General features: G+C 36.5%; 1 protein-coding gene across 1 annotated transcript in view; it reads right to left on the bottom strand.

The window, feature by feature from the left end:
• The window catches only part of EYS (eyes shut homolog), a 916,770-nt gene that overhangs the window by 590,141 nt on the left and 304,309 nt on the right, over positions 1-22,320 (bottom strand). The window contains exons 17-21 of the mRNA XM_054819879.1: positions 21,650-21,763; positions 21,085-21,198; positions 12,918-12,929; positions 3,113-3,310; positions 579-700 (exon numbers count right to left, since the gene is read on the bottom strand). Coding sequence (XP_054675854.1) covers positions 579-700; positions 3,113-3,310; positions 12,918-12,929; positions 21,085-21,198; positions 21,650-21,763 — 560 coding nt within the window. The remainder of the gene's footprint in view (positions 1-578; positions 701-3,112; positions 3,311-12,917; positions 12,930-21,084; positions 21,199-21,649; positions 21,764-22,320) is intronic.

The raw sequence follows: 22,320 nt of genomic DNA on the forward strand, positions 1-22,320 counted from the left end.
GTTCTTCAGTTCACCCAAAGTGGACATCTACAGGATGGGCAGCTAAATCACTCTCTGGGTTGTTCTGACGGCATCAGCAAGGATTCTAGCACATTTGGTGGGTGCTCAGATGCTTATCTCATACCATATATAGACACCAACATTTAGGCTTCTTAATATTAATCTGAATTCTATGCTTTGCTTTAACATTTTACTAGTTTAATATTATCACAAACATGCTGGTAGACACTAGAAGAAGGGGGAAAAAAGCCAATATTTCTTCAATTTTTTTTAACCATCCCCCAATTTCTCTGACAGTCTGAATGTTCCTTAAGGACAATATTCATACTGTGTAGTCTTAGTGTCCCTATTTAGTATACTGAAAACAAACAGCTTTTAAATGATAAAACCATTCCTCTTTCCCACTGCCTATAGCAATACAAATAAATAAATAAGCCAGTGACTAGAAAGCACAATTTTAAAACTCTTGACAGTTGTATGGATTAAGTGGAGGTTTAGAACTCACAATCGAATTGCTTCAGGAATTTCAGAAAGAAAACTTAGCAGTCATTTTAATTTAAAAAAAATTCTCTACTAACCAGGTGTAGATCAACACATGTAGAATTGTGTTCACAAGCATTGATCACGCAGTCATCAATGTCTTGGTCACATTTCAGTCCTGCATATCCTGGGTTGCACAAACAATAGAAGCCATTCACAACTGTAACAGAGACAGTATTTTAGTACTGAAAGTGTTTTAGAATAACAACTGTATATATAAAATTAAGTTACGGTTATGACTACTATCTGGAAAAGATTTAGATGGGTTTTACCTGAAAAGTGTTGATATGTTAAAAATTTGAAATAAATTATATGCAATATCTCAAAACAACTTTTTAATATGAAAGCAGATTAATGTACTGCATTTTACTGAAATGATTCAAATATCTTGATATAAGAATTAGAAATCAATGATCCATTACTAGCTTCTCAAAAAGTGATGGCATCTTATAAGCTAATGAGTAATTTTTCATCACAAAACTGCACACAAAGTACAGAACATTTTATCTTTGATATTGCGCCTAAATGAGATGGGGCAGTTAAACATTGTTTGGTTCACTGGGGTTTTTTTTGGTAAGGAATGCCTCATATTATGCCATTATATTAAAGGAAAACTTGCTTGAGTTGAATTTGGCGCCTCAACCTATGACATATTTCTAGGCTTCATTTTAATCTTAAGAAGCTAATGATAAGAATCCTCTCCCTTTTTCATCATTAATAATCCAAATGGTAAGGAATCTTTAGAGTGCTACGTCCATACAAGGAGCTTATGACAGCAATAGTTGCACTTCTTGCAGCTCTGCATTTATTCTAACCTCAAAGAGGTTCCTGGATTCTTCATTATTGCTGAGATTTACCATAGAATCTATTTTGCCATTGTGTCTGTACACATAGCTGCTATTGTATTCATTAAAGTCCTTCAGAGCAAGAGCATTATTCATCTGCTAAGAGCTGCCTAGCTTCCTCAGGATTCCAGCTTTCTTCAGCCAGTACACATAGTGCAGAGGAACTGAGAGGTCCACATGATACAACTCAAGTCTAGAGGCACCACAAAGACAAGCTATCCCCAAAAGATCTGGCACTTTGTGAGCATGAAGATCTTTACTGCACCTCATCTAAATGCCAGTTCAAAATATCTCTGAAGCAAAGTAAAGTACACAGAAAACGTCTGTAAATTTGTTTTAGGAAATAGTCTTTACTAGATAAAATATGAAGCCGTTCATCTTATTCCCGTGTATGAAAAATTAGAATTCTTAAAGGTTATTGAAACCAAATTTTTTTTTTTTTAAATTAGGACAGTTTTAGGCCATGATATATTTAGTAATTTGGGGTCAATTCTTTAAGATATCATCTGAAACCAGTCAGTTGATTAGATCTTCTGAAAATACATGTAAAACGTTTGAATTTCAGGGAAATTCTCAAATCATCATTCTCATTTTAAAAGGGATGTGGGGATACGGGAAAGATATGTAGCAGAAAACAAACATGTTTGCTTAGTGCTTAAAGTGTGGAACCTATGAGGAAAAGCTGAGTCAGATGGGCTTGCTTTGTATTAGTCCCTTCAGGGAAGGGCTAATAATTAGAGGGCTATATAACAATAACTTAAAGAGCAATTGTACAAATGACAGAACTGAATTCCTCTTAGTACTGTTAGATGATATAATACCAAAAATGGCCAAAAGTTACAGCTTTAAAGACTCAGATGGGATTGGGGTGGAGGCAACACTACAAGAGTAGTGCATAAGTAGAAGAGGCTGTCCCAAAGAGTTTGTGGAATTTCTGTCCACCCTTAAAGGCTTTCGAAACTCTGCTAGAAAAATCCCTGACTGACCTGTTCTAGCACTGTTGATAGTCCAGCTTCATGTGCATTTGACTACATGACCTCCAAACATCATTCTTCTTTCCAGCCAGCATTATAAGACTCTCTGAAAACTACCACTTTTACTTTTTTTTACCAAGCATAGAAAGTGTCTGATAGGTGGTAATAGCCCCATAAAACTTTCCAGTAAGTACTCCATACATAATGGGTTCTACCAAACTTAGCCTGCCAAGCCAGACAGAATACAGTAATTCATCATCAAGTTGCTTCTAAAACCCTTAAGTATATCTATCAGTGAAAGTGTAAGTTACACAGTTACGTGATAGAAGGTGCTTAACAGTAAGCAGACACTTCATTTTGCATCAGTTTGATATTTAACGCAGTTTTTGGACTTGTTAGAATTATGATATATACTGCCTAACTGCTCCATGAGCTCCTTTTCCGCACCTGAACATTGTCTCATTGAATGCACAGTGTAAGATGTGCTTGGCTAATTTAGGTATCAACAGAGACAGCACAAATCTCATTAAAATTTCTCATTAGCTGCAATTCTGACCCCCTGAACACACAAACCCCAGTGCCAGGAAATGAGGCATTTTGGCAAAAATAATCCTCCTGGTACTGACTGTGGAACTTCAGACAAGCTAAATTTCAGTAAATTATCCACTATTCTCCCTAGAGCAGCTCAGTAGCTACCGACACTTCAACAGAAACACTACTCTACATTAAAGTGAGTAACCAGACTGAACTCACTGTCATAACAGTATCCATGGAGGCAAGGGTTAGAACTGCACTCATTGACATTGATCTCACAGCGTGGACCTGCAAAGCCCTTCACACACTGGCACTGGAATCCAAGGGGAAAAACATCCAAATTCATTTCTTCTATGCACGCAGCTCCATTCTCACAGGGATTGCTGGCCTCACAAGGCCTAAACTCACAGTTCAAACCTGAAAAGGAAAATGGCAAAGCTGTCAGTGTTTAACTAATGAACATATCCCTGCAGCTGCTGCCTATTATGAGCTGTATTTTCTTTATATTCCTGGTTAAAATTGAGTTGGAGGGTCTCAGAGGTACATATATGTATACTGACATACAGAAACAGACAATTTGATCTGTTTTGTTTATATAATGAGCATTGCATTTTAAAATCATAATAGCTATCTCAATATATTTTAGTTTTCCTGTTTACCCTTGTCCTCTAAAATAGCTCCAAAAGTCTCTTTAAAAATAATTAATGAATTTTGTTTTGAAGCTTCCTGTTATTTCTTCCTGATACCCTGTTGTCACAGGTACCATATGAGCTGTTTATACATTAACCCATAATCCTGAACATGAATGAAATGCAAGTAACCTTGTATACTTGTTCTGCTTGCAATTTGTGACTACACACAAATTATTTTACTGAAATTATTTAAATTATTTTACTGAAATTAGGTATGTATTCAATAATGAGTGACTGCCTCCATTGTTTATAAAAATTCCATACAAAATCTCACACGCTCCTTTCTACGCTTTACTAACAAACACTCTAGTGTATAATAGATTACACACATTTATCTGGGCTAATCAAGGAACTGTGTAATAGTGATCTTAGGTCACAGATGCCCTCATTTAAATCTTTAATTTGCAATAAATAGATCAAAAAAAGATCAAAAGACTCTTTAAAATGAGTCTTAGTTTGTTAGAACATAAGCAAGACTGATTCATGTTTTTCAGTAGCAAAACTCAAAATGACGAGGGCAGAGAGAGCAGAGATCAAATGGGTTTGGGTTTGTAAAGCTGCCTCCCTTTTCCCTCAGTGTTGCTTAAGGCAAGTCTGTTCTTTCAGGCTTAGTTTCAGACAAAGCTCCATAGCTTTCAGGGCTGCAACAAACTGCGCACAAGTCCCTCCGAGCCCCTTTGAAGCCCATCTGCCTTTCTGTGACTGTTGAGGCTGGGCTGTGTTTACGCTATGCTTTCTGGAGGAGGTGCCCAGGGTTTCCTGTCCTCCAGACCCTCTGCTCACTTCCCCAGTGCCCTTGCCTCAGCCCTGGTTGCCCAGCGGTTCCTTCCTGGAGCAGCTTCTCCCTGCCCCCACAACCTCCTTCTTCCTTAGGCTGTAATCTTAACCTAGTGATGGGTGACACTGCAACATAAAGCACCTGGGTAGTCATGTGGAAAATCAAAGCCATACAGTTACGTTGTGGTGGGATCACCTTGGCTGGCTGCCAGATGCCCACCCAGCCACTCTCTCACTCCCCCTCAACAGCGTGGATGGAGAAAGTAAAGTAGAAAACCTTGCAGGTCAAGATAAAGATAGGGACATCACCAGGGGCAAAACAGACTCGACTTGAGGAAAACTGATCAAATTCATTGCCAATTAAAATTAGACTAGGAGGGTGAGAAACACAAAACTACCTTCCTTCATCTGCCTGTTCTTCCCAGGCTCAACTTTACTCCTTCACTCCAGACTTCTCTACCTCCTCCCCACCCCTGAGCAGCACAGGGGATGGGAAACGGGGGTTGTGGTCAGTCCATAACAGTCGTCCTCTGTCCCTCCTTCCTCCTCACACTCTTCCCCTGCTCCAGTGCATACCCCCCAAGGGCCATAGTTGCTGCCAGGAGCCTGCTCCTGTACCTGGAGCACTTCCTCCTTCTCCTCTCCCCTGGGTGTTCACAGGATTGTTACTCTCACCCTTTTTTCCACCGCACTCTGCTGTGTGGTGTTTTGCCCTTGCTTAAATGTTTTCCCCTGAGGTGCCCCCACCTTGGCTGCAGGGCTCGGCTGTGTCCTGCAGTGGGTGGGTTGGAGCCGGCTGGAACCGGCTGTGTCCGGCACGGGGCAGCCCCAGCCTCTCCTCACAGAGGCCGCCCTGCAGCATCCACTGCCAGCGCCTGGGCACCTGCAGGCAACGCACGAGGTAAGCCGTGTTCATGAGACAGGTAATAATACTGAGAATTTTCAGTTTCTTTTCGGGCTCAAAATTTCAGACAGCAATTCCTGGCAAAGAATCAACCAGTGTTACAGGTCACCTATAATATATGGCAGCTTTAAGTTTGTACCAGTTGCTAACTTACAGAACTGGGAATTCATACAGGTTTTTTGGATATAATTTTTAAGAAACTGAATCAGTTCAGTGGTTAGCTTATTTTTGAATATTATGATTTCAGAACAAGACTTAAAGTACAGCGTAGTGGTTGAGATCAAGCTGCAGTGCCACTTAGTGCTATTCTGTGACTTATTTGAAAGCTTAAAATTCCTTAAATTTGTAGGATATGGTGAAAGGATGGAAAACACTCACTGGATAACCTCAACATTAAGGTGTCCATGAGACTGAATGTTAGCAAAAGCAACAAGTAGGAACAGAATTGAGGTAAAAAAACCCACAACAACCTTCTGACCCCAGTAGTCATGCTGACAGAGGAGAGAAAGAGCAGCACAAGTTGTTCCCTGTCTTTATGTCACCAGTGGTCTCTCTGGTGCAGGGTGATCCTGCCATAGGCAGCTGGCAGTCTCAGATCTGGAATTCATGAAATTGCATAGCAAATGCTGCCATATGGCACATTGAGATTTTGCCCTGAAGTTTTCATCTTTATATCACAACAGCTTGACATGAGTGACTACCCTGCTGGTTCCTAAAGTGGAGTTCACACCCACATGAATAAGCTTAACACATGGCTCACAATTATAAGTGGAACTGTCAGATGACCCAGTAATACAGTACTTGCTTTTCTTCTCCGTTGATGGAAGAACCTTTAAACAGATTTGTCCATCCTCTTACATGCCAAGTGTTTGGGGGTGGGGGTGGTAGACATTTCTTGTAGATAAAGCAAAAGTGCATCAGTTTTCCCCTACTGTAGTATACTTCTGCAAAGCCAGATACCGCCACTTTTTGGAAGAGAGCATAACAGAGTTTTGGTGAACAATTGGAAAATAAAGAGGCAATGAGAAAGAGTGAGGACATAGGACCTAGAAGGCCACAGTCTTATATTATTTCCAAATATTTGTCCAGTATAAATAGGACTGTGCACAGTTATGTCATGTGAATGCTAACGGATTTTAAGCTTTTAATCTCAGTATCTTGCGGCAAAGTGTCATGAGTTACCTATGTATTTCAGAAAAGTATTACCTTTTTTTTTTTTTTAAACTCTCAATATACTCCCAGACCCCTGGCTTCAATGTATGATTTTTATTTCAAACATTTTGCTCTGCTGATTGAATAATATATTGGGTTTCTTCTGCCTTTTCTTTCTATATTGTGTGTAGAAAATTTATCATTGGCCAAAGAGTAACTCAAGAACTTTCATATGGTTTTAGTCCCTCCAAAAACCAGTGATCTTCAAAGAACCATGGATAAAAATGTATTATTTTTATTATTCAGAAATTCATAATTTTTTTAAGCATCAGCTGAAAATTACTCATACTATCTCAAAAACAATTTCTGGGAAGAATTTTGGAAATATTTGAAATGTAAAAGATTCAATGTGAACAGACTCAGAAGGGAACGTATAGGGGTAACCTGCACTCTGTGGTCTTGGTTGCTTTCATAAATTTTAACACATATTGACATATTTATCACCTCAAATCCTCACAATGATAAGGTGGTGTTCATATGTTTGTTTTGATTTTTTTTAATGAATACTTGGATAGATGTCTTCCACTGTGTTCTCTGAGAAAAGGAGCCTGAATCTGTCTTTTGTATTCACTCATGTTAAGTAAGCGCCAGGCTGCTGTTAGATCCTCCTGAAACTCTCTTCGCCAGGCTGAACAAGCCCAGCCCCACCACTGGTGGAAAAACAGTGTGAAAGGGGCATTGAGTATCTCAGACTTTTCCACGCCCTTTGTCAATTCAGCAATATGATCTCATTTTTTCCCATCTTTCTTTGTTACTTGTAGACCTGTAGAACTCTTTCTTGTTGCCCTTCAGTTGCCTTGATAGTTTTAGCTCCATTTGCCCTTTAGCTTTCCTAATTCTGTTCATGTGTGACTGGATGCCTTCTGGATAGGTAGTTCACCATTCCATCTACCTTCTGTGCACTTCATTTTCTCTTTAAGCTCAGTCAGGAGTTCTGTATTTATCCATTTTTCTGCCACATCTGCTTGAGTGCACCTTGGAAAGAACTGTGCTGTGAGGAACTGTCCTTCAAGATAAGTCAGTGGGTCCAAGATAAATCAGTCTTCCCTTCAGTGCAGTCTTAGGACTATAAACTCCATTATCTCATTGCCATTGTCACCAAAGCTGGTTTTGACCTTTACATCCCAAACCACCTCTTGCTTATTCATGAACAGAGAATCCAGGTACATACCTCCCCTAGCTGCTTCACCCCACCATTGTTTAAAAAAACCTGTACTCAACGTGGTCCTAAAATCTGCTGGATTGCTTGTGTCTTTCCATGCTGTCTTTCCAGCAAAAGTCAGGGTGATAATATCCCAATGAGAATTAGGGTCTGTGTTCATGTGTCTTTTTCCAGTTTCCTAAAGAAGACTTCATAAACTTTTCTGGATCAAGATGTCTGTAGCAGACACCCACCACAATATTTCTTTAACCAGTTCCCTTTTCATCCTGCCCCATTGACTTGGGCAGTGCATCACCATTACCTATTCCATAGCAAAGCTCCATGCATTCAAGACACTGCTTTGTATGAAGTTCAGCCCAGCATCCTCATCTTTGTTGCCTGTGTTTCCAGAAAGTTTGCATCCATCCATTGCAGCATACCAGTAATGTGAGCTATCTTAGTGTGTATGTTATTATTCATAGAGAAGGCTGTAGTGCAGTATTTGCTGACATGCAAATAAACCTCCTCAGAGATCAGAGCTGGTCAACAGCTGCCACTCTCCCTCACAGAAGGGAGTCTTGATCTATTTTGACAATTGCTTCATTGTAGTGGTACTGATGACGGTGTATGTGTCAGACTCAGACAGCTTACACACCTCTCCGGATGAAACTAACTCTTCCTCACCTGTTGTCACAGCCCAATACTTAATTCATATGTGAATCTCTGTAGGTGAAGAGAAAGTTGCCTTCAAGTTGTCAGAATTAATCATCTTCCAGCCTCCATGTTGTAGTCTCTGTCCCCCTGTGCCTGAGCGTATCCTCTATCTATCCTTCCTCCCTCCCCCAATCCTGCTCCTGTGGGTAACAGGATTTTGACCCTTCAGGGTCTCTAAGAAAAATCTCTTCATCTTCCATTTTGTCATCACTGATGTTGTGTAGCCTGTTCTTCTTCCCCAGCTTCTCCCCCTGGCAGCATGGCAACTCAACCAGGATGCATGTCTGGCTGGTGATGAGCTTGTGCACCTTCCTTCTAAGCAGGTGCGTGGGTTTATGCCTCTCCTTCAGATTCTTGCTCAAGGTAGCTCCCCAGAAGGGTATAAATTCCAGTGAAGTTTGTACTGATTTGAAATTACACCAAAAGTGTTCCCTTTCAAAAAAAAACTTTCCCCCCCTCTTTAAGAAATTAGGGAAAACAAGTTACTGCTTTTGTTCTAGCTATAGTAAAGTGAAACAGCACAAAGCGAAAATATTTACATTATCCTGACATTTATAAAGCATGATAAATTAAAATCTGGTCATAAAGTTGATGACCTGGGTTAACAATCCTATTTACCAAATGAGGCCAAAACATGTCGTATAATATTAATTGCTAGTAGTATTCTAAACAGTTTTTTCAGTGCCTTCTTTCAAGCAATGTTCACCACTCTTTAATTAGAAATTCAACCTCTTTTTCCTCCCACCCAACTTTCCTGCATATCACTGCATAAAAAATCTTTTTCTGCTACTGGCAGAAATGGCAAAGATCTCATTCATATTCAAACTGGAAGATTGGGAAAACAAAAAGACAGGAAAATAATAAGACTGTCTCCCATCCACTCAGTCCCTTTCCCTGAATAAATTAATTTTTAACCTTCAGTGTTGAGAATTAATAATTTAAAAGACCATTCCCTCACTCAGAATATCACAACTGTTTATATTATTTCAATACAATTCTGAAAATCATTCATTATTAAATAATTATTATTAATGCTAATCAATATAAGTAGCAAGAAAACAAGAAGAGAAAGTTGGCTGATTCAAAGTAGAATTTTTTTGAAAAATGCACACAAAGATTAAGGTTGGATAGTAGTTGACAATCGATAGTAATAGACAATGGTGGTCACATGTTAGTACAATGAATGCACTGCTGCTGTTGCTCTCATATCAGCATTTTTTTACAAAGCTGTAAATTTATGATTAAAGCTATTTGGATACATCAAGCAGCAAATAGGACATACGTGAAAAAATTCTTTATTAAAGTAGATTAATCAGAATACAGAATTCATGTCTTCTGCATTTTCTCTTTCTTTTAAAGAATTTTGTTGCGTATATAAAAATACTAAATATTTAACTGTTGCTGGTTAATTTGAATACATCTTTTTTTTACTAAGTATAGGAAAGTTCTCACTTGATCTGGTAAGTTTCTGAAATAGTAAGTCTGTGATTGTTGACAGAAGGGAATGCTGTGCCATGGAGAAACAGTTTATAAACTGTCTTCTCCCACTGACACATCAGGATTTTTAAATTGCCCATCACAGAGTAAAAAGGTAATATTCACTAAACATAGTAAGCTGACAAAAAAGAGAAAGTATGCCCAAGAGATCAAATGGAAAAGAATCAAACACAGAAGTTCATTAATGAATTAATAAGTTCAGCACATCTTTCCAACTGTGCTTATTTCCATTCGACAAGTTTAACCTCTCTGTTTAATTCTTGGCTATATTTTATTGATTACAAGAATAGATTGTCTTTACTAGACAGTTGAAGTCCTCTCTATTAGAATAAACCTGAGCAAACCCCCCAAAAAATATGCACAAATGATTAAATTACACAGTCAGTTGAAGGACAATTTTCTTTTCCGCGGCACAATATGTTGGATTAAATATTATACTTCTCTTTATATATATAGAAGCATATACTTGTAATATATACTATGTTTCTCTACTAGCATACAATATATATCAAGTAATGAATACTTTATTTGGAAAATCCTCTTTTTGTTTGTTAAGGAATGAGAAGCATATTGCATATTCAGAAGTGTCATTCTGCTAATATTAATCCATTCTCTTTTCTACTATGTTTGCATGTAATACTTCTACAGTAGAATCTCTAAATATCATAAATGAACACTGAAAAGATTTTTTTATTAATGAAAAAGACTGTTCTGTTAAGGCTATTATTAATAGTCAAAAGCATAATTTAAAAAATGACATAGTCAATAAATTACCTGAGATAAGTTTTCATTTCTTTATGTGAAAGTATTGACACTAGTTTGTTTGTTTTATTTGTTCAGCATAAATCTGTACATGAAACATTTTGATGTGTACTACAGAATTCTTTTATAATCAGAAATGACATCTCTTCAATGTTGTTATTCCTTTTGGAAAATAAGTTAATAAAAAAGCCATTTGCTACTAACATTTTAAGGTATTAAATCTGACAACAGCTTTCAAAGTCAGCAGTTTGCCACAAAAGTACGGACTGAATCAAAGACAAAATATATCTGATTGATTGCAAACTGCTGGCATGATTATGACAATATAGTGAAAATAAACTATCTATGGCTAGTACCAGAACAACAAGGGTGTCATTTGGATGGCAATTTTGTAAATAATACCAGGTAGTCTGGTACTGGTGTTAAATATGCACTCATGAGGACAGAAAACTCCCAAGACAGACCAAGTGCTGTCATTGCCAAGTAGTCCATGTGAGGATTTGAACAAAAGAGGAGGAACCAACCAGGTAACAGCACCTACCCTTGGGCACCAGAGTGGGCTCAGAGGAAGTAGTTGCGCTGTGAAGTTAAGAAGTGAGTGTCACAGTCCCGGTTCTACTAGCTGCTCCAATGGAAACTGTGGTGCTGCTCTGGTCTTTGTATCTGATCTTTAGACACTGGATAACTGAAAGATTTTTTTTAAAAATTTGTTTTATTTTATTGGGATCCAGCTCATGTAACCTTATGACACTGGTATCATTGGATTTCAGCAGCCTTGCTTAGAGTCTATTCATCTATTCACCATTGTTATAAATCTGATGAAACAGAAAAGTATATCTTATGAATGAAGTTAAAAGCATTTTGCCTCAATGAAATGAGAAAATTACACCAGCTGAAAGGATGTCAGTAAGCAAAAAATAGGGAGAAAAACTACAACAGATTAATTTTATATAGCTTGCATGAATACATGAAAATTTTCAAAAGTTTGTGTTAACTCAGGAATGTGTTTATTTAAATTGTTTAGTTTATATGCTCAGGTTCAGAACACAGACCATTTTTTCAAAATGACACTAAACTAATTTCATATATGAAGTAAAAGCCAATGACAGATGTGATTCTTCCATGATAAATATATTTTCTTAGATGTTTTCTATGGTTTTAGTTTTTTTCCTTTATCATCATAACATCACTGCAACAGCATTAAGTTTCAGTCTTTCTGTAACTCACCTTTTAACAACAGAGGTAAAAGACACTTCTAACATTAAAGTGAATCACCACTGGTTTTGAAGGTTAATTAAGTAAATTGAATACCATTCAATACAAGTAAAAATGTGTTTAGTTATGGGAGCTAATCCAGTATACAAAGGCACTATCAGGCTACATTAAAAAAAAAAAAACAAAAAACAAAACCAAATCCCTGCCGTCAAGCTATATGCAACGTTCTGTTTCTCCTAAGACTGCTCTTTTGAAATGAGTGAATACAATAATTTTAATTTTAAAAAATTATTTGATCACTTCAGAGAAATCTGTATTTCAGTTTTCATCAACTTTATACAACTCAATGGCTCCCACCCTCAAAGGCTTCCATAAACTTAACATAAAATCCCAGGAACACTAATGAGCAATAAGTTAGATGTCTAAAATTTGAGGTCCCCGCAACACTAAAGATTAAACATCTTAATGCTAAATATGAAATTGCCTCTATTAAAAGTTTAAAATTGTCATTTTCTTTAATTTTGAAAAGTTCAGATGTACCTCTAAGCTTGCTGTTATTTTATAAACTGGCTGCTTGGCTTGATCTACTTTGTGGTGTAAGAAAACAAAACACCTCCACAACTGAGACGGTTAAAGGCTAGTAAATGTAAATAAAAAACCAGAAGTACCCTGGAAGTGGATAGGAAGACAAAAATACCTGCAGAAGCATGCATATATTGATATTACTTGAAATTAAGCAAAGTATTACTCTAACAGTTTAAAAATACAGCAAGTCTTTTCTTTCAGTTCAAATTTATAGCAACTCCATTCTTTTCTGTGGAAAGCGAACTCGACTTTCCATGGAAGGAATTGCTTTGTGTTTCTATATATAATCTGTGAAAAGGCATTTTCTGTGAAGTCAGTACTAATTGAAAATCAGTAAGTTTGTTTGTTTTTAAAGGAAGGATATATGAAAAGCAATACTTAGCACTTTTCAAGTAAAAAACATTTCCTTAATTGTATATGATAATGCAGACCATGCAACAATGCTGGAACAAAGCGTGAGATGGACCCACATCACAAACTTTAAAATGAAAATCACACAGACATGCATATATTGAACCTCCATACCTGTATAAATTTCTGTAAAAATAGACAAAACCAGGAGTTGAATATATTATTTAGGTGCACTTTTTTGTTTTAAAATATACACATTTATAACTACTTAACTATGAAGATAAGTCTGTATCCACATCTGTGCATTTCACACTTCAACATAAAAGCATGCTTCACTCTTTTTCAGAAAATAAAAGAATGCTACTAAGGAAAAGAGTTACCCCAAATTTATTTCCTACTGAAATATATGGGAATGCTTTTCTTTTCATTCTTTTATCTTACCTTTGTTTATTACATCAGAATTCAACTGAAATTATTGATGTATGTGGAAAAGTTACAGAAATCTGGTATCGAACTCAGTTTTTCCTTAAGTCCTAGGACCTGTGGGTGTCATTTTCAGATATAGTAATGATCACCTTTTTTAGTTCAAGTGGCCAAACCCTTCTGTATTTTGAGATCCTATTTTCATTTTCTTAAAATTTGACAGATTGGCCAGAGATTATTTATAGCAGCTGATACCAGGATTATTATTTTCTTACTTTTATTTGTGTATTGGCAGATGATCCTACACCACAAATAGGCCCACCATGTAGAAAAATAAAGCTGCAAATGTTTGTTTCATCAGCCAAACCCCCCTCCCCCCTGAGATTTGGTAAACTTTTCTTTGAGCAATGGCAATGCCCTCATAATTTGTAGGGCAGCCAGAAAAAACATAACCATATTTTAAGTCTTTGAAAAATTGTGGTTTGCACATGCTTTCTGGAAAATTAAGGGACAGATACGTACAGATTCTCATTTGCAATGAATATACCTTGTATCATCTACATAACCTAAGTCTCCTCCCTGTAACCAAGGTTCTTGTACACCATTCTTGCAGAATGACTAATGAAATTCAAACCCCTTATCTGCTGTAGATGACTGGATTTACACATGCGGTATTCCCAGAGTACTCACGGCTGTAAAGGCTTAGAAAATTTTTCTTGTGGATCAAGATGTGTCCCAAGGTGCAAACTGAAAGGAGATCTGAAACTACAACACGTACCTCACTGAATTTGTATGGACAGAGTTAAGCAACCAGGGCTTTTAGAGGTGCCTTTGGGTTCTTGGTGCTGTTCTGAAAGGCCATGGGTCTCTTACAGATCTTGTCAAATCTGCCAGACCTTTGTGGCTGTCTAATGTACCCAAGAGTGTCTAAATTGACACTAGAAATGGCTAGGCAAAAGACTTACTCTCTGGTTTGTTTCATTTTGGAGGCAGAAACACCTGAATTTATGTATCTAGGTAGCAACTTTTAGAAATAATATAAAAATCAGTAGAAATACCAGAAGAAAATTCCGAAGAAGTTCTGCAGTGACTTCATATATGAGCCAACAGCAAGTCCCAGTTCATACTGATTCCCACTTAGGCATTGCATAGCCTTTTAGACCAACCTTCTTTACTGCTTAGAGGCAATGTGTATTTTCTAGGTAATATACCACAAATGCGGCCACTCTGCTTCTCTACTCAGAAAAAGCTCCTATGTGATGCAGAGTGCCCTTCATAGCTCTATGCCCCAGTTTCATTTTTCCCCTAAATAAAATTTTATTTGGCTGTTCAGTGTCAAGAGAGTGGCAAAACCAGGTATAAAATGATGTTGAACTGGAGATATTCTTTTACGGTCTAACACAGAGATATGCTAGAAAGAGCCACAGGTCTTGCAAAACTGCCTTTTTGCATGGGTCTTGGCACAGGAAAGACTGAGATTTGGCCTATGAGCACTGAAAAAGTAATTGCTCCATTATCTCTACTCTAGTTTTTTGCCTTCATGAGCACTTACATTTCTTACTTATTATCTATTTTGTAATTAGCTGTTCCCATAATAGAGTGTCCTATGCTGAAAACTCCATTATTACTCTTGCTTTTCAACAGACTTAAGCATTTTTTTTTCTGCTGAGTTGCCTTTCTCACAAGTTTACTTTCTTTTGCAACATGTTTAATGGCCAATTACCATTTTTGCTTTAATCTTAATTGGAACACATTTGGAGACATGTGTCATTAAGGCTGCAACAAATAAGTAGACATTTCCTCAGAACTGAATTTCAGTTTTCCTCTACAATTACATATATTTGATTAAAAAGGTCATACCTATTAGCCACATCTAGACCAAACACATATAGTGCATTTTTTTTAATGAGTCATGTAATAATTTGGATCAAAGGATAAACATCTTTGCTCCATTTATTAAAAACAAGTTACTAAACAATTTTTTTTTAAGAAAAAAAAGAACATATTCATGTCGTATCTTACAAGGCTATCACATATCACATATACAATCTCTGCCTGAAAGGGACATTTTAATGCTTTCTTCCTTCCTGAGCTTTCTTTGGGAATAGCAGAATACTGGCTCAGTCCATGGGTCACAGAAATGTTAGTAAAGAGTAAAGTTGTTTGGTTCACCTTTTCCTTAAATACTGGTGTAGAAAATGTGGTAAATTTGCAGCTCTGGTGTGGGACTGCAAGATCTGTTCTTAGCTTTCAATCCCAAGTAAGAATAAAGCAGCCTTATAAGTCCTACTTTATTTTCTGTAAAAATGAGCTGGTCTAGAAATTGTAGTGGGATGAAAAGCAGCAGGCCTGATACAGGGACAATCCCACTTCGTTACCCTGTCAGCAAGGATTGATGTCTAATAGTTATGACTAACTTCATTGATGTGGCTGTATGATATATAAAAATGTTGGCACTTCAAAGCGGTGAACACTAAACTTGCATTTATAGATACGGACCTGGTTGTAAGAAGAATATTTGAACATACCACAACGTTCTTACAAAACACCAAAACCACCAATACATCTGAATATGGATGAAACAGCTAACAGTTGGAGTGAAGCACCTAGAGGTATCTTGAAAGTAGATAGGTAATTCTAGAACAACTCAAAAGTGTAAGAAAGACTCATCTACTATGTAGTGGGCCAGTTTTACTAAGAAACAGTAAACCAGTGTTTATCAGTGCATCATTTGAGCACCTCTTCTCCTAAGATAGCTTTGAACAATTGAGTGAACTGCAGGCATCCCTTCATACAAGTGAGCAAGAGCCAGATAAAATCTGTAAAGTGGTGTGCTCCTCCAGCTGTAAGCTATATGAAGACTTAAAACTAAGGAAAGCAAATAAAACTGTAGCAATCCAAAAACACCATTCTGATTTTGCTGGCACAAATGGAAGAATATAATGGGTGTGTTTCAGTCTTATAACAAAATAAATAGCTTAAGACAAAAAATGTATTTTGCTAAATTATAATGGAGACCAGCAAGGGACTGAAAAATAGGGTAGGTTTGGAAAAATATTTTTTTACTCCTTAACATAAAAGATGAGGAGTCTGTCTCTCTTTCATTGAAAATTAAAGGGCATGTTGATTTCAAAATATGGTCATTATCAACTTCTGCTTCCTATTATTCTGTAAATAAATACTTTCAAGTCTGCGTTTAACGTGCTTCCACATGGAAGGAACAGCATGGATATAAATATAGATAAAATACAGATAAAATATAACACTGGGGACTCTAAATTCTACTAAATTGCACTGTTCTTGAATTATGTGTTAATTTTTAATAGAACAAGACAGTGTTTCCTGGTGGAGACATGGGAGCTTTCCTTCTACCTTCCATGAAACTCTTAGGACCCCTAAATGAGATACAGTCTCACAATCTGTTTCACACACACTCTACTCCCTTCTGAAGCACTTAATATCAATTCTATAGTAACTGTGATTCTATTATGGAAAGGCTACAATTGTAGAATCAATATAATAATAGAAAAGTTATTATAATAACTCCCCAGCTAGGATAATATAATGGAATCAAGCTCATAAGAAGGCTGAGAGGCCTGCTTAATACTGCAATAGATAAATTACTCCCAAAGACGATCAGTGTTAATGTATTGGCCAGAACTGTAACTGTTTGTCTCCTGTTGCTAATACTAAAATGTGTGATTTATCCTGCACCCAAATTGAGTTTATCTTCCTTCCTGCTCCCAGTTCCAATAGTTACTTTACCAGTAGGGAATGCAACAGAAAACTAGCTGATCCCCTTTCTCTGTTTCTGAAAAACTTAACTTCAGAATGTCCTGTGATAAAAAATGTCCAGTATACATAACTATCAGTGTTGTACCTCAGATATGATAGAAAATGGGTGGAAGAGGGAGACATTTCTAAAATAGTAGCATATTTGCAGGGACAAATGTATTAGAACCAAGCAGAAGCAACTATACCAGATATGTACTTATGTTACATCTTGTAGGACTTTGAAAAGTGGACTGTCATATTGGGGTAATTAAAACATATTCACAAGCACATACGGTATTTGTGGCATACATAACTATTATAAATGGCAAAAGCATATTATATAAACCTATTTTTTCTCCATTTGACCTTAGATACAACATATGTTCAGTGAGGCTCAGTAACTTCGAGGATTTCTGTGGGTTTACACAGGAATCTCTTCAGTAGTAACATAATCTGGTATAGATTTTTTTTCTTTCATCAAATCTGGAGTTTCCTCCAAACCAAGGTCAAAAGAGTTATGATATAAAAGTATATGGACTTTGAAGTTCATTATTTTATACTTTATCAGGACTACAGGAAAACCTGTATGATTTTGGAAAATAGAAATTCAATTTTCTCCTCCACAGGACAAGGAACTTGGCTGAAATAGGATGAAAAGACTTCAATTATCCTATTTAGTAATTAGAACATTATTAGGAGTTGACAAGGATGTTATTTTGTATCTGGAAGTCTTATAAGTTTCTTCAGTTTTCTTTTGAATTATGCATAGATGGACTGCTAGTACCCTCAAGCTGTTCAGCTGAAAAAGGTAGCAATTTTCAGTGGCAATAGTTCCAATGAAATACTAAAATATGTAGAAAGACCAGTGATCTACACTAGCTGTGGGGAAATCTTCTGTTAGGAGAACGTTGTTGGACAGAAATATATTCATTTGGTCACTGTTAGGGTTACAGCAACAGCGTGAGAAGATGTACTTCTCCAGTGCTCTTCGTGCATTGACTTCACTATGGAAATTGGATTTCCAAAAAAGGTTTGTGCCAACAGGAAAACTAAAACATCATTCACATATCAGACTTGTAGAAATAATTTGCACAGCCTGGACTGTCATACATTTGAAGAAAAATCCAGATATATATCACTGCCCAAGCATCATTGTTCTTAAAAGCTTTGAATGTCTTCCAGTATTCTATGGAAGCCAATGGAATGAGTTTAAACATTTTGTCAAAGTAGACAAATCTATGCTTTTAAAAAAAAAAACCAAAACAACACACAAGAAAAATACAAGAAACTATGAGTATATAGTAATACTTTAACAAAATTTCTGATGACTTTTCATATTCATATAGGATTAATGTAAAATTTTGTTAAAATATAAAATTACATATTTGGGATATCAAAAAGCTTGCAGCAAATAAACATGAGAAGTAGCTATACTTGCTCTCGAAAGAAGTGAAATGAAAGCAAAAAAGTGAAAATTTTTCTGTTTTCTTTTTAAAAAGAAGAGAAAATAAAGAGGAAGAGAAAGGACAATGGAAAAATCAAAACTTTCTGGTGGTAATCTTGCATAGTCTCCTTGTCAAAATAAATGAGAATAATCAAGGAAATTGGAAAGAGATATAAATGTATGCTAACCATTTTCTATAGATAGAATCCATTTCTATCTTAATCTGACAAGGGTACATTTTGTATGAATGCACCTGAATGTCCAAATCATGCTCAGAATTCCTTAATTCTACATTCTGTATAGTAGAGATGTGCTGGTTTTGGCTGGGATAATTTTCTTCATAGTAGCTAGCATGGGGCTGTGTTTGGATTTGTGCTGCAAACAGTGTTGATAACACCGGGATGTTTTCGTTACTGCTGAGCAGTGCTTACACAGAGCCAAGGCCTTTGCTGCTTCTCACACCACCTCACCAGCGAGGAGGCTGGGGGTGCACAAGGAGTTGGGAGGGGACAGTGCTGGGACAGCTGACCCCAACTGACCAAAGGGATATTCCATACCATATGATGTCATGCTCAGTACATAAAGCTGGGGGAAGAAGAGGAAGATGGCGGACATTCTGAGTTACAGCGTTTTGTCTTCCCAAGTAACCATTACACCTGATGGAGCCCTGCTTTCCTGGAGATGGCTGAACACCTGCCTGCCCATGGGAAGTGGTGAATGAATTCCTGGTTTTGCTTTGCTTGTGTGCGTGGCTCTTGCTTTACCTATTAAACTGTCTTTATCTCAACCTATGAGTTTTCTCACTTTCACTCTTCCAATTCTCTCCCCCATCCTGACAGGGAAGAGTGAGCGAGTGGGTGTGTGCTGCTTAGCTGCCGGCTGGGGCAAAACCACGATAGTCCTTTTTGATGCCCAATGTGTTCCTAATAGTGGCGCATACCCCTCAAGTCAGATTTTGTGATGGGAGAATCAAACCATTACAATGTATTATGGAAATAAAACTTCAGATTTCTTTCCAAGTAAATGACAGAATTCATAACATAGCATTTATGCTTTTCCACTGAGAATAACAGAAGGAGGAAGAAAATCTGTGAAAATATTCCAAAAATAAAACAGATATTTCTATGTAACTTACACCATTAAAATCATATATTTACTTTCTTAATAAATAAATTTCTGTAAGCTGTAATTAATGCACACAAAGGTATTCATTACAGTAACCTGAATATTTCCACACAGTTAGAAAACATAGTTTAACTACCCATTATGTTGGCTTACTGTGAATCTGTTAAAGACTACATTTACAGCACTTTAATACTGAATAAACAGATGGTGTGTGGCTGAGGTAGAGCTTTCTTATGAAGCTAATTCTGATTTTATTTATACCATCATAAATCTAGGTAACATCAGTATAAGAATTTGTTCTTGAAAAGTACCAAGTAAACCTGTAAAGAACTAAACAGTCTCAAAAATTCTTTGATTTCAACAAAAATCCTATAGATTCTAGACATCCTCTTATCAAGAATATTATGTTTTCAAAGGATCTCAGTTACCGTTTATGAATCTTGCCAGCAGGGTTTAACTTTTCCATTGAGAGTATTAGACACTGCTAGCTTCTCAAAGGATGACTACAGAAATGTTGACTTTCTGAAATTTTAATCACTTACTTAAATATCTAAATGAATACCAAAGTCTTCTGAAAATCTGGCTCCTTGTGAAACAAATACTTAAGAGACCAGTATTTCTAACCATGTACTGAAAATGATTACATATCTTCTGAGCAGAGGGAATTCTGATACTGCAGCACTCATTTACTTGTTATTATACTAGATTTTATTCAGCAGAACATAAATTAAAACTAATAAAAATGACAAACTAAATTTTGACCATTAACTAAAATAATAAGAACAAACATTAGAGCTCACTCTTTTCTCATGAATGATGAATTTAATGCAGCCATCTTCCCTAAAGGGGAAAAGCCCTGCTGTCTCAACATACCAAGAAAATTGCCTTTTAATGATTATTCTGGAATTCTAAGTATGTATCATTATATTGAACTGCAGGAGGAAAAAATGTGTTTATATTTAATTTATAAATCAACAAGCGCCTTTAACTGAGATTATCACTTGAACTAGATTTTGCTCATGAACACTGCACAATTCGTTACTTTACTTTATCAGTGTTTAAACTTAACCCCCCAAAATTTCTATGAAAAAAGTCACAATAAAGCTTGCATTTTAAGTGCGTTTCCTTTAAAAGCATCAACAGAAATAATTACACACAATTTATGGATTCCAAGATAACTATAAATTGTTTTCTAAGAATGAGAAAATAATTTAGAGATTGCCATGACCAATCAAATTAGAGAGAAAAATGTGTAGAAAAGCAACTGATGTTTGTGATGGCAGCTTAATGGGCATATGCATCTCATTTTGTAAATAATCTTATGCCATTAACAAACTGATTTTAAAGTATCCTTTTTTGATTAATAAATAAACATTCCTAGTAGATGTATAAACAAAGTTTACTTCACATTACTTGCAGCCTAAGGCATAATTGGCTGGTCACTTTAAAAGCTTTGCTTGAGAAAATGAAGGACTAATAATGCTGTAGGAAGAGTGAAATGAGTTCAGACAATTGACAGAAATGCTTTCTAAAGTTAATTATGTTTGCTTTCCCCTCTCCCTTGGTGTTCATTACCTTTAAACGGAGCCACACATTGGCAGAAGTAATTACCAGGTTGGTCAATGCAGGTGGCTCCATTCTTGCAGGGAAATGAAGCACACTGATCTATATCTGTTTCACATCTTGCACCTTGGAAAAGACAAAAGATTTGAACATTTAGTAAGACAATCAGGTGCCTATTTCTAATTCATTTGCACCACAAGAATCTTGAGCAAGTTGTGAGGAGAAACTAACGTAAATCAGCCAAATAAAGAAGCACACATACTAATGTCAGCATCCATTTAATTCTCATCACCACAAATACATAACAACTTATTTCTGAGTTGAAAAATGGTAACTAATCTTCCCTGTGCGTGGAAGCTTTGAAGACTTTTTTAAATGCAGACTAATTTATATTGTGGTATTTAATTTACAGATGGAGTCAGTGTTCCAGTTTGTTGGAATGCAAATGAAACATTAGACTAAGGCAGATAAAGAGAAATGAGAAGGAAACACAAGCAAATTAGTCAATGATGTCTTAATGGCTGCTTTGTGGACTACCTCGCTGTGGAAAACAACATTTGCTATGAATACAACTCACCAGTAAAGCCAGGTGGACATATGCATTCATAGCCACCAATAAGGTCTGCACATGACGCATTATGAAGACATGGAGAAGAGTGACATTCATTTATATTAGCTTCACAAGTTGTACCTATAAATACACAATCAGGCAAAGGGGAGAGAAGTTACTGCATAGCACCTGTAGTTAAATACTAACATTTATTTTACCTGAATATAGCTCACATACTGGACTCTATTTGACACCCTTTTTATATTCAAATTTGGGCATCTATGACAGTATGTTCCTATTTTTAATGTTTAAGCTATTCACTTACTTTCGAAAAAGATTAAAAATAGAGTCATTGAATAGATTCCTAAGGCTTAAAGCATTTTTCTTATTATATGAAGATAGAAGAATGGAAATCAAATTGCATTAACTATAATAGACTGCGTTGCAATGACATGAGAGGAATCTCATGATTCCTTGTGTTCATGATAAGGCAACAACCGTACTCCCAGAAAATGGAAAAAGGAATCCAATGTAGAAAAAACCACCACTTATTCCAGTCTAGACTATACCTAACACAACCACATAGCTACTGAAAGTATAAAAATACTCTATTGCTAATATTTCTGAGTGAACTTAATTTTTTATTATTTGAAGAATAAATTGTCCTGGTTCTGGCAAGGACCAGGACAAAATGAAAA

Source organism: Grus americana, chromosome 3, assembly GCF_028858705.1.
Source record: "Grus americana isolate bGruAme1 chromosome 3, bGruAme1.mat, whole genome shotgun sequence".
In the NCBI taxonomy this organism is placed as follows: Eukaryota; Metazoa; Chordata; class Aves; order Gruiformes; family Gruidae; genus Grus; species Grus americana.